The sequence below is a fragment of the Borostomias antarcticus genome (assembly GCF_949987555.1).
Source record: "Borostomias antarcticus genome assembly, chromosome: 23".
NCBI classification, from domain to species: domain Eukaryota; kingdom Metazoa; phylum Chordata; class Actinopteri; order Stomiiformes; family Stomiidae; genus Borostomias; species Borostomias antarcticus.
This window is the reverse complement of record NC_140256.1, coordinates 11232217-11249083: the sequence shown is the minus strand read 5'-3', so window position 1 is coordinate 11249083 and position 16867 is coordinate 11232217. Positions and strand designations below refer to the sequence as shown.

At 52.7% G+C, this 16867-nt stretch overlaps 1 protein-coding gene across 11 annotated transcripts in view; it reads left to right on the top strand.

Moving 5' to 3' along the window:
• The window catches only part of mef2cb (myocyte enhancer factor 2cb), a gene marked incomplete at both ends in the record, with an annotated part of 37495 nt that overhangs the window by 11868 nt on the left and 8760 nt on the right, over positions 1 to 16867 (top strand). For 4 of the 11 annotated variants that reach the window (XM_084457292.1, XM_084457288.1, XM_084457293.1 and 1 more), the window contains 3 exons: positions 12348 to 12491; positions 15245 to 15431; positions 16394 to 16441. In XM_084457292.1, coding sequence (XP_084313418.1) covers positions 12348 to 12491; positions 15245 to 15431; positions 16394 to 16441 — 379 coding nt within the window. Of the gene's footprint in view, positions 1 to 12347; positions 12492 to 12684; positions 12823 to 15244; positions 15432 to 16393; positions 16442 to 16867 lie in introns of all 11 variants that reach the window. The other 7 variants (XM_084457295.1, XM_084457287.1, XM_084457286.1 and 4 more) reach the window with 3 other exon arrangements.

The window sequence follows — 16867 nt, the reverse complement described above, 5'->3', positions numbered from 1 at the left end:
CCACAGATATCCCACTCTCACTGGAGAGCAAGAAACAGACATTCAATATGATATCCGATATGTTTGGCGCATGACGGATCGCTATCTCGTCAGATATGCACGCACGCACGCACGCACACACACACACACACACACACACACACACACACACACATCTCTCTCTCTCTCTCTCTCTCTCTCTCTCTCTCAAAGTGTTCTCCAGTAGGCTGCTGTGCCTGGAGGTGTAGTGGGTGGAGGAGAGGCAGAGCTAGGGGAGCCGGGCGCAGCGTGTGGGCGGCTGGCAGAGAGGCCTGCAACATTAGCAATAAAGCTCGGTGTAATTAGCATGTCTTTGGTTGATAATTAGCGTTGTTGAGAGAGTGGCACTGAGAGGGCTGCACAACCTCTCCAGCTACAGCGTGTTTACAAGGGGCCCGAGGGCCCTCTACACTCTCAGTCTCGCTCGGCCTCTCTTCCTCTCCACTCTTCCTTCCTTATGTTCTTTTTTCTATTCATTCGGTGCTGGTCATGAGAGAGAGAGAGAGAGAGAGAGAGAGAGAGAGAGAGAGAGGGAGGATGACGAGAAGGGCCAGATGACTCACTTGTAAAAACTGTCTCGGCCGAGTATGGCACTTCCACAAATATCTGTGAAACCAAGAGAGACCAAGAAACCAATGTTTGCCTGCGACAAGAAAACAATACTGCAATTACACAGTCAAAAACCCAGCATCGTTAGTTATCTAAAAGAAATCACTGTGTAACTAATTAGCGCGTAGGGGACACCGCGGCCCCGAGATGAATAGGTAATAGGTGATAAAAAGGAACGAAGAGACGTCCATCTGTTTTGTTCTGCCTTGAATGCTGGTCATATCCATTGAAGCATGTCCCCATGCCTGTTCCAATAAACTATTCGTTTAGATTCTCATTAGTGTTATTCGCCGTGGCAGTATCAGCCACCAGAGAAAAAGGTGGGAAGGTGAACTGAATCCGAGCTCATTCGTTAAACAATAGCTCGTTACTGAAGCTCACATCGCTTGATTGAAACATCTAGCGGAGTTTGTGGTGGAACGGGGTCTGAGAGAGCCCCCCTGTCGTCTTGGCAGCCCCACAGTACAGTTAGAGGTTGGCTTCAGATGAAACGCTCCTACAGGCAGATAGATTTCCTATACTCTCTCTCTCTCTCTCTCTCTCTCTCTCTCTGCCGAGCCGTCTTCCTGGACACCGGAGAAATGGGAAGCTTTGTTGGGAAATGACAGGAGAATGGATCTATCCTCTCCATTTTTTTGGTCCTCCTCAGGAGGAATCTCTTTGAGCTCTCGTTGGAGATTTATGACGGCAGTATGGAGATTGTTAATTGCATGTGCACATAAAAGACCCTCTCCTTCCCTGATTGTGGATGTGGCCAAGACAAAGCCAGAGCGACTGGCGCTCTTTGGGAGAGAACAGGCTGAATCCATCGGCGCAGCCAAATGCCAAATCCCTCCTTCCACAATGTGTTTATTTTTCCTCTGGGAAACAAAGAATCCACGTTTGTGATACAGCTGGAGGGGTCGTACTTGTGAGCGAGTTTACCCAGCAACCCTCAGGCTGGCGGGGGTGGGTGGGAGGGGGATGATGAGAGTTCAGGTGGTGCGCGGGCGTGACGATAGGCTCCGCCCCCACCCCCCCCGCGGTGATGCTGCCATCACAATGACCTCAGCCCCGGCTTAGCTCGCCACGTTCCCACACCAATGGCCGCAGCCTCACATGGGGTGGCGCATGGACGCACAGCACGCCCTCTCGAACCGTGAGGGGACGGCAATGGCCAATCCCATTTCCCCCAGATTAACCTAATCTGAGAGTTCATCTCAGCCTGTAATCTTAAACAGCCTCAGGGGGGCCCAGACAGTAGAGCCTCTCTTTCTCCTTCTCTCTCTCTCTCTCTCTCTCTCTCTCTCTCTCTCCCCCCTGACCTAGCAGGAACATCCGAATGAGAGGGGGAGGGGGCATACAGGGATGGATGAGAGGAGGGAGAGAAGGAAGGAGGGTGGAGAGAGGAGGGAGGGAGGCAGGATGGTAATTATTTCCAAAGGTCATTCTGTTAATGACTACCTGCTTGGCTAATGAGATTCAGGAGAGCTCCCTCACGATGTCTCACCCCGCGTATGTTTCACCCGTGTGTCGGGACGTGTGAGGAGCGGCGCAGGTGTGACTTCGGCTCAGCGACAGGAGGGAGGGAGAGAGAGGGGGAGGGAGAGAGAGAGGGAGGGAGGGAGGGAGGGAGGGAGGGAGGGAGGGAGGGAGGGAGGGAGAGAGGGAGGGAGGGAGTGCAAATGAGCGAGGGAGCCAGAGCACGCGAGAGAGATAGCAAGTAATGTTCTGACATCCACACCGATTCATTGCAAGGCTTGTACAACGTTTATTTGGCAAAATACCGTTTGTTTCCCATATATGAATACTAGGGAGATTAATTAATTGGCTTCATTTCAGTTTAATTTGCCTCCAAATTTTTTCCTCGCGACTTAATTAAAGATGTATTTTTTTTCTCTCTCTCCACTCCCATCGTTTCCGTGCACGTCAGCAGAACATGTGACGGCGCTCTCAGAAGCGCCAGTGTGTTGCTGTAGCTCCGGCTCCTGAGAAAATATTTTCCAGCATGCGCTCTATTCTATGCGCTTGTTTGGATTCTAAACAGCGTGGAGAACATTAGCCTTGAGGAGTTTTCTCTGCGGATGGCTGCTTGAATGACCGCCTCTTCAGACACACAGAGACCCTCGCTGTAAAACCCCTCCGGTTTCAAAGCCCGCCCTCTAATTGACCTGGCCCGTTCCTACCCTCGTTGGGGTCCAGGAGCAATAAGGAAGTGGTGCGGCAGTCTTACACTTGTCTGGGGTGATTTGACGCTGGCGTCCTGAGGGGCGTGTGACAGGCGTGTGCGAGGCGTGGAGGGCGCGGTGATCACAGCACCTCAGTGTTTACCGCCGACGGGAGAAATCAGACACGCTCGGTTCTCCAGCAGAGTCCAGGATTGAGGTCCGAAGCCGCTTTGACAGGCTCAGTAAATTAACCTTGTGACATAAACAAACGGCATGGGGATGGGAGCCAACAAAGGCTCCCGACGACAGCTCCACCTTTAATACCTGCCGTGGCGCATCTTGAACAAGCCCCGCCCCCCAAGTAGCGAGGTATACTGCAGCAGTGGCTTGATGACCAGCAGTAATCGTCAGGTTTAGGTTCGCATTATCACTAAGGAAGACACACTTTCTGACCAGTAGTCCATATCCTCAGGCTACACACATAACTTATCACTGGATTCAGTTAAAACTTTAGTCCCGGTGTCCAGCCCGTACAAATAAACCCAGTGTAGCCGTGGATACTAGCTCTGACAGGCCCTTTTGCGCAAAGTTACAAACAGACTCTAAGGGTGGGGGTAGAAAAAAAAAAACCTGCCACATATTACATGGTTGTGAAACATCGTCGCGGTGTTCAAAGCGTCGGGCGTCATGAATTCCACCATCTGAGGCGTTCCTTTGTGCTGTCCCAGTCAGCTCTCAACCCCCCCCCCCCCCCCTCCCTCCCTCCATTCCCAATCCGTCCTTCCATTTCGGACACGCAGCTCCAGATAGTAACAGCTTGTTGTATTTTCGACCCATGGCCAGAGGGAAGAGGTTTCAGAGCAGTTTTGCATGTGTTTTTTTGTTGTTTTTTCCCCCTCAGTCTCTGTTTTCCTCACACTTCCCCGCAATTGGAAACATCTGTTCGCGAGGAAGTTCACGCCGTACCACGTAGAAGCAAGTGTGTTTCAGATGTCCAACGCCCCCCTCTTCCTCCCCTCTCCCTCCCACTCTGTTTTTTTGGGTATTATTTTGCCTAATAAATGTCTCAAAAACCGGTAGTGGTCTAAAAATAGTGCGCAGCCGGGCTAAATATAGTTCTTGGCTGACGAGGCTGGCTAGGAGAGTGGAGAAGAATAGGAGCAGAGTTGCTGTGTGGGTGTGGGTGTGTGTGTGTGTGTGTGTGTGTGTGTGTGTGCGTGCGTGCGTGCGTGCGTGCGTGTGTGTGGGTGTGTGTGTGTGTGTGCATGCATATATGTTCATGAGAGGAGTGAAACAAGTACAGTGTCAGGCTTTGGATTCATCCACCCTCTCTCTCTCTCTCTCTCTCTCTCTCTCTCCATCTTCCCTAATAGAATTGGCAGAGAGCTTTGAGAAAGTTTTAAAACTTAACACCACTAAAAAACTTTGTCTGTTAGTCCCTATATGCTGTATGCTAAAGAGAGACAAAAAGAGACAAAAAACACATATGGTTGTTCATATACTGTAGGTCTCACAAAGGCAATCTCTAGTTTTGTCAAACAGCCTCAGGTTGTCACATGTGGAACCAGCAGCTGAGAGCTCTGCTGGGAGGTAATGACATGTTGCAGCAAACGGCTGGGAAGGAAACTAGCATGAATTCACCTCCATAGGGGCTTCGGCACTCTTCAGGTGTTTTTCACACAAGTTAATTGGCAGATAATCACCCCCTGACACGACTGCTGCATTCATGTGCTCCCCGGATGGTCCAATTTCCCGACTTGTGAACTTGTTCTACCGACTTCTGTGTGTTCAGGAGCTATTAAGTCATAATAGGGGAACAACATGGATGCTACAAAGAAGATAATGCATTTACCCATTTAACCTGCTGATAGCTGTTTCTAGTTTTTGCATGACAATCAAGAGCAAATGATTCCCTGAAGAACAAAGATATTGCTTTTCCTGACTTGTAGAATAACTCATCTAGATCACTCTACGTGGACAGCAACTAACGGTTACAACCTAATACCATGTGGCTTACCTTACAAATTACATATGAACCAAAAATAAAGTTTATTACCACCACAACTAAACATTTAACCTGCTTTCGTCCGCTACTTCCTGCCTATGACGTCACAAGTAGGCAAGTCATGTACCAAAATGTTCACCAACTTGTTCCGACTTGAGGAGGCGAATTGGTGTGAATTTTCCCAGTTGGGAACTAATTTTTCCGATTATTCCGACCCCACATGAATGCAGCATAGCAGGAGTGACACACCCGAGGTTTCACTCTCTCACAGCCAATCAGACTGTTAGAGTGACCAGCCAATCAGACTGTTAGCGTGACCAGCCAATCAGACTGTTAGAGTGACCAGCCAATCAGACTGTTAGAGTGACCAGGGCGCTTGTGTCTGTCACCTCAGGGAGTTCTCATTCACTGTCTGAGTCTTATCAAGACGTTCAGCTCTTTCCCTTCCTGTTTGTAGGAGAGACATGAAACAAAATGGCGGATAGAGTACACTAGCTCTTAGCTCAGCGTTTAGTTCCACATCAGACAACCTCTGGCCAGAAAAAGCAGAACCTCAGACGAGAAAGTATAAGTAACGTTTTGATCGTCAGAATATCAATATAAGCGGAAGTCTGAGGTACTCGCAACAACAAAAGGCGTTTTAAAATAGACCTTTAGAAATCTGCCAATATGTGGTCCCTGTGGTGCAGGGCTGGTGTAGAGGCAGGCCACTTCAGAGAGCACGCTGCCAAACGCAGGCTTTTCCACAGCGCTGCTCAGCCTCAAAACAATCCACGCCAGTCATTAAGATGAAATGATGCCTTGTTCTTTAAAACTATTTGTGGAAAACGGAGAATAATGAAGATCTATTTTTACAGTTGGCATTCCCTGACTGAACCCACGTCGCCTCTGCCCCCAACCCCCCCCCCCATGGCGGCGGTGGCTGCGGGCGAAGAGGGTGTGGAAACTCAAGGTCACGGCGTAGAGGTCACACGGCTGGTCATTGTTACTCAAGGCCCCCCCGGGCCCCCTTTCCTGTTGTGGCACCGCGCGATAAGAGACACCGAGACAAAAGACGATAACTGACGATGGGCAGAGCACAAAAGAAAGGGTGAGGGGTCCACCCTGTTAAGAATCACAGGCCCCGCACCGTCGTTACTGCTAGAACACGTTATTGGTGTCCTAAGCGCCTAGCCCTTCGTGGTGCTTTTATGTAACGGTGTTGTGTGTGGCAGGGAGGGGCAAAGGGAGCTGAGGGCTCAGCGGGTATCAGTGCCCTCTTTATCCTGACGCACTGAGCTGGCATTGTGTGACCGTAGTGCCTGGCTAATTATAAGTGTTTCACTCTGAATGGCCGCAGTGTTCTTCCGTCTGAAGACGCTGCCGTGGCTGAAGTTAACAGTACGACACAGACATGTGCACCCCGACGTGTGTGTGTGTGTGTGTGTGTGTGTGTCTGTCTCTCTCTCTCACCCGCATGGGGGAACACACAGGCCCATCTGGTCATGTGCTGTACACTGGCTCGGTCCTTGCTCTTCCATGCTGCATCACTGCTCATCCCTCCTAACACATATGAACATACACCCCCCCTTCTCTCTCTCTATCTCTCTCTCCCATCTCTCTCTATCTCTTTCTCTCCCATCTCTCTCTTTCTATCTCTCTCACATCTCTCTCCCTATATCCTTCTCTCCCATCTCTCTCTTTCTCTCTCTATCTCATCCATCTCTCTCTCTCTCTCTCTCTCTCTCTCTCTCTCTCTCCCTCTCTCTCTCTCTCTCTGTGTGTGTGTGTGTGTGTGTGTTGAGCTGGTCCTATGTGATCCCCACGCTGCTGTAATTACTCACTCAGCCGGCGTCATTAGCCAACACACAGCCACTCTGCTCCGGCCTGACGGATCCTAACCACCGGCCTTTGATTCCAGATTATAGTGGACCAGGACAGCAGGAGCGAGGGGCTTCAAAGCAGCCAAGTCACTGAATAGTCATGGATGAACGCTGGGCCCCTCTCAGCCAGGGCTCAGGGGCGGCCCCCTCTCAGCCAGCGCTGGGGGATTCACAGCCGACGACCGAAAGACCCCTACCCTCAATATGTGCACACACGCAGACGCACATGCCCACACATATGCACACACATACACACGCACGCACACACACACGCACGCACACACACCACCTCACAGTCATCTATGGGCATGCCCCTGGACATGGTCCTGGCATGTTCAAACCACGCTTCATGAAGCTGTGGCCTTCCTGCCTTTGGTCTGCCATCTGCTTCCAATAAGCTCAGCCAGGCTGATCCCTCTGATGTCCTGCACTCGAGGGAGAGAGAGAGAGAGAGAGAGGGAGAGAGAGAGAGAGAGAGAGGGAGAGAGTGAGTCGGCTAGAAACATTCTATTATCCCATCTCTCCCACCAACAAGCCCTCCGATGAATGTGCTTACGGTGCAGTAGCACGGGGAGCTGTGAGTCCCACAGTGGTGGTCTCCTCGTGTCCTCCTCAGCCCCGCTCTCTGGAATGGGGAGGGACCTCGCTTCCCCCCCTGCGCAGCTCCTAGCCATTCACACCGGGCCGCAGCGCTCCAGTCCAATCTGCCGAGGTGCAGTCGAGTGTGGCGCCCCGGCGATGGGAGCCGCGGTCCCGCACCCGCCCCCCGGCCCGTGGCACGGCCGCGTCGCCCCCCTGCGGTGTACCGCTACCATCTCCCAGGACCACCACCACTTCGGGCGCCCGATAGCTCAGGTGGAAACGCGAGGGAATCTGCCGCGTCGACTCCAGAGACACGACGCGCACGAGGCGAGGTCAATAAGACGCTGTTTGTCTCCGATCTCGTGTATTCTTTCCGCCACACCGCAAAAATGATTACCCATAAGTGGCCCTGTTATTGAAGCCCTTTTATGTGCTTGTCTAGCCAACTTTCTTTCCACGGGCAAGTGCCGAGCTGAGCACGACCATATAAAAACAACGGGTTTTACGAGTGGACGCCTTTTTTTTGCCAGACAGCTAAAGCGTCTTCTTGTCCGAGCCGCGGCGCTGTCAGCAGACGCATATCCCCCCGAGACGCGAGGGTCCGCCGTCTCTCCCCGAAGCCCGTCAGTCTCGAGGACGGCGCAAAAACCTCCGTCGCCGCCGCTCTGTCGCCGGCGGGCCGTAAACACGTTATCAGATGTACGCCAAACCCCCCCGGCCCCCGGTGCCAACATCCCATCGCCCAGGGCGGGGTCAGAGGAATGATCACACTCCCAAAATACCCCCAGATGCCCCCACCTGAGCCAGGGCTGGGCCCGACTGGTAAACAACATTGCATTCTGATTGCGCTTGTGAAATGAGGAGAGGGAGGAGGAGGAGGGGAGGGGGTGGGGTGGTCAGGGTGGCAGAATGCAGGGCAGACGGACACTGGTATGGTCTGGGCTCGGGCGTCAGCTGTCCCCGGTGGACCCCCTTCGTCCTCCCTGAAATACACACCGTAATACCCTCGCCAAGACCCTCCAGCACACCCTCCAAAATCGGCCCTGAATTAGCACCTGTACAGAAGCGCATATATATATATATATATATATATATATATATATATATATATATATATATAATATATATATACACATATTGTAAGTCTACTGTGCGGTCTCTCAAAGCGACCGCACGCGTGCCCATTCATCCGATGGGAATCCGATGCCGCGTCGAAGCAGTTTTCAGCGTTTCGCGACAGAAGAGGGGATTCTTGCTTTGTAGAGTTGGCACTTTTTTTTTTCCCCTATCAACCCAGCCTACCCACCAACACCTATCTGAACGCGGAGCCCGGGCCCTGCCCAGGCGGTCCCAGCCTCTCCCAGCTGTGGGGTGCGGGGCTGAAGGGTACAGATGAGACGGCCGTGTGTGTGTGTGTATGTAGGACGCGGTGTCTACGCCCCTCCTGCTGCACACAGGCCCTCTGACAGGCCGAGCCAGGAGGGAGCAGCATGAAGAAGGAGTGTAATTAGGAGCAAGCCTCCAAAGGGGCCACAGAGAGAGACACAGAGCCAGCCAGCAGTCTTGCAGTCTCACCACTCTCTCTCTCTCTCTCTCTCTCTCCCTATCTCAGTCTCTCTCCTTCCCTCCCTCTCCCCCCGCACTCTCTCTTTCTCTCTCTTTCTCTCTCTCTCTCTCTCTCTCTCTATCTATCTTTCCCCCTCTCTCCCCCCGCTCTCTCTCTCTCTCTATCTTTCCCCGTACACATCACATTTTTATGCATTGTTCTTTCTCTTTCCTCTCTCTCTCTCTCTCTCTCTCTCTCTGTCTCCCTCTCCCTCTCGTTCCCTCTCTCTCTATCTCTCTTTCCCTGTACACATCGTACACATCACATTTTTTATGCATTGTTCTCTCTCTTTCCTCTCTCTCTCTTCCTCACTCTCTTGCCCCCCCCCCCCACACACACACTTCAAAGTGCGTCCAGGATAGTCTATTTCCCCCTTTGTTAGATTGATCGTCCTTCGTCAATAAAGCTTTGGACTGTGGATCAGTAGCTTTCATCTCACGCAGCTATTAAGATGTCAGCATAGGCAATAACATAGGCAATAAGCTTTCTGTTGGCTTCATCTTTCCACTTCAACTATTTTTTTTTCTTCCATTTATATTCTTTTCTCTGTAGGTCAACAAATTTGAAATATTTGATGAAAGTGATTCTTTGATGCATACTTTGCATGCTTGACGAGAGTGAAGTACGTTTGATATGCACATATCCCCAGACTGTATTTTCTCGCTAGTCATCAACATGTCATATTTCTCTTCCTTTGAAATTCAGTCGTAGTAGCCTGGAACTCAAGTTTCAATAATCACGAGTCTCTCCATCATTGTGAGTCTTGGCTTCAAAGTTCCTGCCCTGATAATGATGTCATTGGATGAGAGACGGGAAGCCTTGATTGGAGGAGCAGTTGTGATTGAACGTCGAGCAGGGGAGCACATCGGAGAGACAGGGAGCTAGAGAGAGAGAGAGAGAGAGAGAGAAAGAGAGAGAGATGGGCGAAGAGGGAGAAAGGACAGGGAGGCGCGGAGAGAGGAGGAGCGGGCCTTCTAAGGCCATGCCACTGCTGTTGGCCTCCTGATTGGTTGCGAAAGGCCGGACGGCAGGCAGCGCTTGGCAACAGGTGTGATGTCCCCCGACAGGTGGGCATGTCTGGGATGAGTGGCATAGCGACCCCGCGCCGCGCCCTGCCACTTCTGAGCGCCAGGGGAAATATAAGCCCTCGCCACATGCTTCAAAGTCATATAACCCCCCCAACACACACACACCCCTCTCCACACACACACACACACACACACACACACACACACTGTGTCCTAGTGGAGGCCAGTCCAGAGAGGTTGGACTGAATTCTGGGCCCGGAGATGAATATAGTCAACAATATTGATTTGTGTCTAAAGAGAGGCCAGCATTTCAGCTGAAGTCAGTTTGATGTATTACAACAGGCAAAAACATGATCCCAAAAGTTTTGCATGTCAAGCTTTTTGACAGGAAATGTGAGCGCAGTGTACCGGAGATCTCTGGAACTCTTTTCTTCTCCTTCTCCTTTGGTGGTGGAGCCACGCATTTTTGAACAGTAGGTCTGCCGAATGTCAGTCAGTTCTCCAGCGTTGTCTTGTTGATTTGTGTGGTGTGATTTCCTGAAGACTGTCAGAGATGAGAGAGACTCTTCGACTTCAGAACGCCAGAGCTCCATATCAGGGGGGACCAAGACAGAGGGTTGTGAGGGAGGAAGCCAGTGAATGTTGACACGCTAGCTACCTCACCACGAGACGCCCCAGGCATCAAACAGCTATCACACACAAGGAGCCCTCAGTTCAGTAAAACCACACTCCAAACATGGCTTTGTACTGCTGACATAAGAAATGACTGGAATTGTTATTTGTTTCATAAACAGGCAGATCTCTCCCAGTCACTTCTAGCGCTGGCTGTGAATGTAGGCTGGCGAGCGCGAGTGCGAGCGAATGGGAGAAAGTCACACGGCTGAGAACAATGAGGCAGAGCGAGATCAACTTATCTCAGCTCTCTCTCTCTTTCTAATCATCTCTCTCTCTCTGACTCTCCTCTCTCTTGCTCTCCTCCTCGTTGCCGACACCCACTCACCTCCACACACACACACACAAACACACACGTGCGTGCGCACACACACACAGACTCAATTAGCATCAAATACAGGCTGCGCTAAAGTAAATTTAATTACGTTCGTTTGATACGCAGCCACAGATGAAAGCAGGGGAGTGCAGTGTGAAGCGCCGTCTGCACAGACTGGAGTGGGCCTGTGATATTCCTGTAGACTAATCTTCTTTTATTAAAGCCAGGCGTTCTGGAGGAGAGAGAGCGGCAGGAGGAGAGAGAGAGAGAGAGTGAGAGAGACAGTGGAGGGAGGGAGGGAGCGTTGGGGGGTGTTTGATGAGAGATCTCCAACTAATCTACTAGCTACTGTACTTTTTTAAATCTTTTTTTCCCCGCATCACTCTCAGAGCGAATCAACGCATTATGAGAAAGACTCAGACACACACCCACTGGTTTATTCAAAACGAAACACATGAATATTATACAAACCCGTTACAATGTGGTCCGACATCAGCCCCTTCTCTGTGAGAGGGATAAGTAAAGAGTGGTCCCAATACAGCTTCTATTCTCCATCGGGGGAGAGAGAGAGAGGGAGGGAGAGAGAGAGAGAGGGAGAGGGAGGGAGAGAGAGAGAGAGGGAGGGAGAGAGAGAGAGAGGGAGGGAGAGAGGGAGGGAGGGAGAGAGAGAGAGAGAGAGGGAAAGAAAGGGGGGGGCTTTTTCTTCTGTGGTCACACTAGCAGTCACAGGTGGCCATCAGGTGGCCAGGAGAGAAACTGCTCCAGTCAAACGCAGACTGTTATATTATTACCACACATAGACTATTACCACACATAGACTATTACCACACATAGACTATTACCACACATAGACTATTACCACACAGCAGTTCACTTCACTGCCAGGGCTGGTATTTTTGAACTGTATTCTAAATTATTTTTTATAGCAGTGAGTTGCCAAATTGACTGTGCCCACTATCACCCCTGATACTGTACCTGTCCCAGTCCCAGAGCTGTCTCTGTCATACCGACCTACTCTCATGTCAACAACAAAATCTGTTTTATTCCCATGATATATGACTGTCGAGTCTATGAAATCTAGCATCGCCATGGTGCTTCAATACAGTGAGGAGCCTCAAGACTTAACATCTCGTCGTTGAATGTCATTAAATCACTTGTGTCCCATGAAGTCTTCGGCTACATGTTTGCTTGTCGACAAACAAGTCCATGTCACCAGCACCACCGCTATGATCGACGACGGAATGGATCCTGTCTCTAGACACTAGATAGACCCTGATAGCCCCCCCCCCCGAGTCCTAGATTCAACCTGATCTCCAGACCTGATGACCTATCGAGAGTTCAGGTCTAGACTGTCGTCTGGGAGATCACTCCTTCTCCCATTAGTCAGTCGAGTCCAGAGACAGGCTCCATTCCAAACCGAAGCCGCCCATAGTCCACTCCTCTGGCATGTCGCCTGTCCCTCAACTGTCTTGTGTGTTGTGTCCCGGCCGCTCTGTCCGCAGACGTTGAGGAAGAAGGGCCTAAACGGCTGCGACAGCCCCGACCCGGACGCCGACGACTCCGTGGGCCACAGCCCCGAGTCCGAGGACAAGTACCGGAAAATCAACGAGGACATTGATCTGATGATCAGCAGACAGAGACTGTGTGTAAGTACCTCCCACTCCAACCTTCCTCTCACCTTCTCTTCCCTTCTTCTCTCTCTCTCTCTCTCTCTCTCTCTCTCTCTTGTCTCTCCGCCTCCTCTTCCATCCGTCTGTCCGTCCACCCCTCCGTCCGCGTCGCCCCACCCCGCCCCTCCTCCCGCCCGTCTGGGGCTCGGTTTTGGCGGCGACCCGGCAGGCGCTGAACAAGAAGGAGAACAAGGGCGGCGAAAGCCCGGAGCTCGAGTCCGCTCTCACGCTCACACCCCGCACTGAGGAGAAATACAAACAGATTAACGAGGAGTTCGATCACATGATCAAAACTCATAAGATCCCCGTAAGTACCGGGCGTGCGAGGTGTGCCGCCGCCTCAGGCTCAGCCAGCTAACCAGCACTGAGAGACACGCTAACCCCGCTAACCGCCACGCCCCGCACTGCACGTCAACGCAACGCAGGTCAGGGGGAGGCGGCTTATCACGCCTTTTTTGTGAACTAAACACCATCTAGTTAACGCTAGTTTACTGCTGTGAACTGATTGATTCTCTTCTTGTTCAAGTCAACCTCCCGATATCTGACACTCGCAACCCACAGTGGCCTTGGTGTTTTTGACTGCTTTATTCCTTACACCCGTTAACCTTGAGGGTGTCACGCCGCTAACCCGTTACCCATGATGCATTGCCTGGCTCCCCGGGGAGGTGTGGTCTGCATGTACTCCCCCGTCTCCTGCGCTCACGCATCGCACCGTGTCACCCGAGATGACACACACACACACATGCCGAGGCTTGGAAACCGCAAACACATACATACTGTACACACACACACACACATACTGTACACACACACACACGCACACGTGCACACACATACACACACACACACACAGGCACACAAATACATACATGCACACACACACACACACACACATACACACACATTAGCCTACTTCTCACGCACTACATAGATAATGATTAAAACATGCAATTAAGTCCCCTCAACCTCCGTCCCTGAATTAATCAGGCTAATGAGCTGCAGTCTGGTTCTGAGAGGAGCGTGTCACCCCCCCCGTCGCAGACAACAGCTCTGTCAGCGGCCACAGAGACGGAGGACGCCAACTCCACGGGGCAATCAGACGTCTCGGCAGCGAGTCGGTCCTCAAACAACTGCTAAACGTCTGCCGGTCTCGGTGGAAGCCCCGTGTCCTCTCGTCTTCCCAGCCCATATTGGAGTGGTTAGCCTGCCCGGGAGAAGGAGATGAATCCACAGTAGATCACTCGCAGAGGAACAGTAGCCACAGACAGACTCCAGCAGGGTGGTGGAGGAGGAGGAGCTGTGGTCGGAGGCCGGTGGGGGGGGGGTTGGGGGAGGCGGGGGGGGCGAGGGGGGAGAGAGCAGCAGCGGTCGGGGTGACTGCACACAACAAGTGGCAGTTCAGCGTGTGGTCAGGGCGGCTGCCAAGCACCGGGCCTCTGGATTGCATGGGACGAGGGGGGCGTTGGGGGGTGGGGGGGGGGGGGTGGGGGCAAGGGGGGGGTTGAGTGAAAACAGGAAGGATGGCACCACTGAAAATGACAGCTTGCAGAGCGGGCCCACACACCGAGGGCGGGGTGCGTACACACACACAGGCACACCCCCACACACACACGCGCGCAAGGACGCACACAGGCACGCTCTGCCCCCCCCGCCCCCCCCCCCCTCACACACACCCCCACCCCCACCCCCCGAGCTTACTCAACCACAGAGCACTGCAGAGTTCGGAGGGTTGGAGGAACAGAGCGAGAGCACCAAGATGGAAGACATTATGAAAACCCTCAAAATATGGAATCAGATATGTAGACCCCGGCTACAGCAGCGTAGTTAGTAATCAAAGCAAGCAGCCGTGGCGGCCGGCTGACCCACCACCGCCCAAGGTCGCAGCAAAACGATGAAAGACAGTGCTTGGACATTTGTGATACAGTACAGTGAACGTCAAGCCGTTTTGTACGGCGAAACAATATTTTGCCGGCTAAAGGAAAGTTAGGATGGGGAGTAAATTGAAGCGGGCCGGTCCAGGCCTCATACCCTCCCTCGCCTGGGCAGAAGGTCTCCCTGACGAGGGCTTCCACGGCTTGGGGACACATGGCTGCAATTAAGGGAGCTATTTTCTACTTCCTTAAGCTAACAGGCAAGGAGCGACCACTTCCAGGGCACTCCCAAGGTTAAGCTCGGCTGCGGAGTGACATGATAAACATGACGGATCGGACTCGCGGGGGCTCTCCAGGGCTCCGTCTGGCCCGGCCGGGCGGTCTGGGCGCCTCCCCTACCCCCCCCCCCCCCTCCCCCCCGTTGTCCGGCCTCCCCGCCACTTCGAGAGCGCGAGGGGCGTTGGATCTGTGAGACGCAGTGACCGTTGCACAATGCGGTTGCGTCTCCCCCCCCCTCCGGACCCCCTGCGGTGCTGGTTCTGAACGCGGACGGCCGAGAGAGCGGTCGCTCCTGTGGCTCCTCCTCCTCCTCCGTGCCAGGAGGACATCGTGGCGGCGCCGGCCCTCTTCCACTTCCTTCCGCCGCTCCCTCTTCCTCTCGCTGTGTTTTCGCTCTCTTTTTTGGGGGGGAACTCTCACCGTCTTGCCGCCTGGCCTCCCTCCCTCCCTTCCTGGCGCTGGCGTCTTCCCTCTTCTCCCCCTCCGCCGCCACGGCGTCCCGTCAGCCATGGCCACCTTCGACGCGCCGCGTGTTTAACCGGACGCTCCCTCTGTCTCGCTCTCTCCGTCTCACAGCAGGCCGTGCCCCCCTCCAACTACGAGATGCCCGTGTCCATCCCCGTTAGCAACCAGAACAGTCTCCTCTACAGCCACCCCGGAGGTTCCCTAGGCAACCACAACCTGCTGCCGTTGGCTCACCACACCCTACAGAGGAACAGCATGTCCCCCGGAGTCACACACAGACCCCCCAGTGCGGGCAACACAGGTACGATCACGCGCGCACACACACACACACAAAAGCACACCATTTCTATAGAGAGCCAGCCACGATCATTCAGAAGAAAGCACAGGCCAAACCACCATACAACCCTTCATATCTCACCTCAACCCAGTATTTCCTTGCAAGGCACGTTATTCAATACATTACATTTGAAGCAAGTCAGCACCAGCAGTCTCCTGGATTTAGCCCCAGTGGCGATCCTGGTGATGTCTGGCTCTATGTTTAGGTATTGAGTTGCCGGTGACATAAGCACAGGAGGCCTGTCGGTTTGTTATTGTTGTCCGAAGGCTGTATTTTGTCCCTCTGGGCAGTAGCCTGTTGCCCACACTCTCACCCTGTCATTAGACCTGGACGCACCGAGCACCAGGGCAAACTAAATATGAGTTTTGGCCCCGCCGCCATCCACACGAACCGCACACGCTCCCGGCTCCTGCTGCTGGTCCACCTAGCACGACTTAAAAATAAAAATGTGTCATTTTTCTTGGACGGTGTCTCTCCGTATATCCACTCACACAGCGTCCATTTGCTTTGGAAAACGTTAGGGTTTGGTAGAAACCATTATCCTTCTGGTTTTTCATGTGACACACACACAAGCACACACACACACACACACATACACACACACATTCAGTCCATGACAGAATTAGGGGTGTGGTGGTTGAAGTGAGTAACTTGGCTGATGAAAGAGTGAAAATTAAGGGATGGAAGTGGGTGTGAAGGAGGGAGGTCTGTCCCTAATGGTTTTGTCTCTCCTCCTCCTCCTCCTCCTCCTCCCCTCCCTCCTCCTCCTCCTCCTCCTCCTCCTCCTCCTCCTCCCCTCCCTCCTCCTCTTTCCTCTCTTCCTCCCCTCCCTCCTCCTCTTTCCTCTCTTCCTCCTCTCCTCTCTTCCTCTCCTCTCTTCCTCCTCTCCTCTCTTCCTCTCCTCCTTCCCTCTCTTCATCCTCCAGTTGGCCTCATGGGTGCTGACCTCACTACTGGCGTGGGCACCAGCGCTGGTAAGGATGATATTCTCCCTGTAACGCACTCTGCCACACAGTGTCCACACACACACACACACACACACACACACACACACACACAAACACACACAAACAACCGTATACCATACGCACCCTCTCACCCACATAGGCCATAAAATGCATGACTAATAGGAACCCAAACCCAAATGGAGATCCTGTCCTATGATGTGTTGATCTTAGTGGTCTTGGAGTTCCTCTGGGAATGTGAGTTCTACTCTGGGACTGTGGCACCTCTCGGTCTCTACTCAAGGATTGTAAAACGTGGAAACAAGGAAAGAAAATCGTATTTCAGAAGACAGACAGACAGGCAGACAGACAGGCAGACAGACAGACAGACAGACAGACAGACAGACAGACAGACAGACAGACAGACAGACAGACAGACAGACAGACAGACAGACA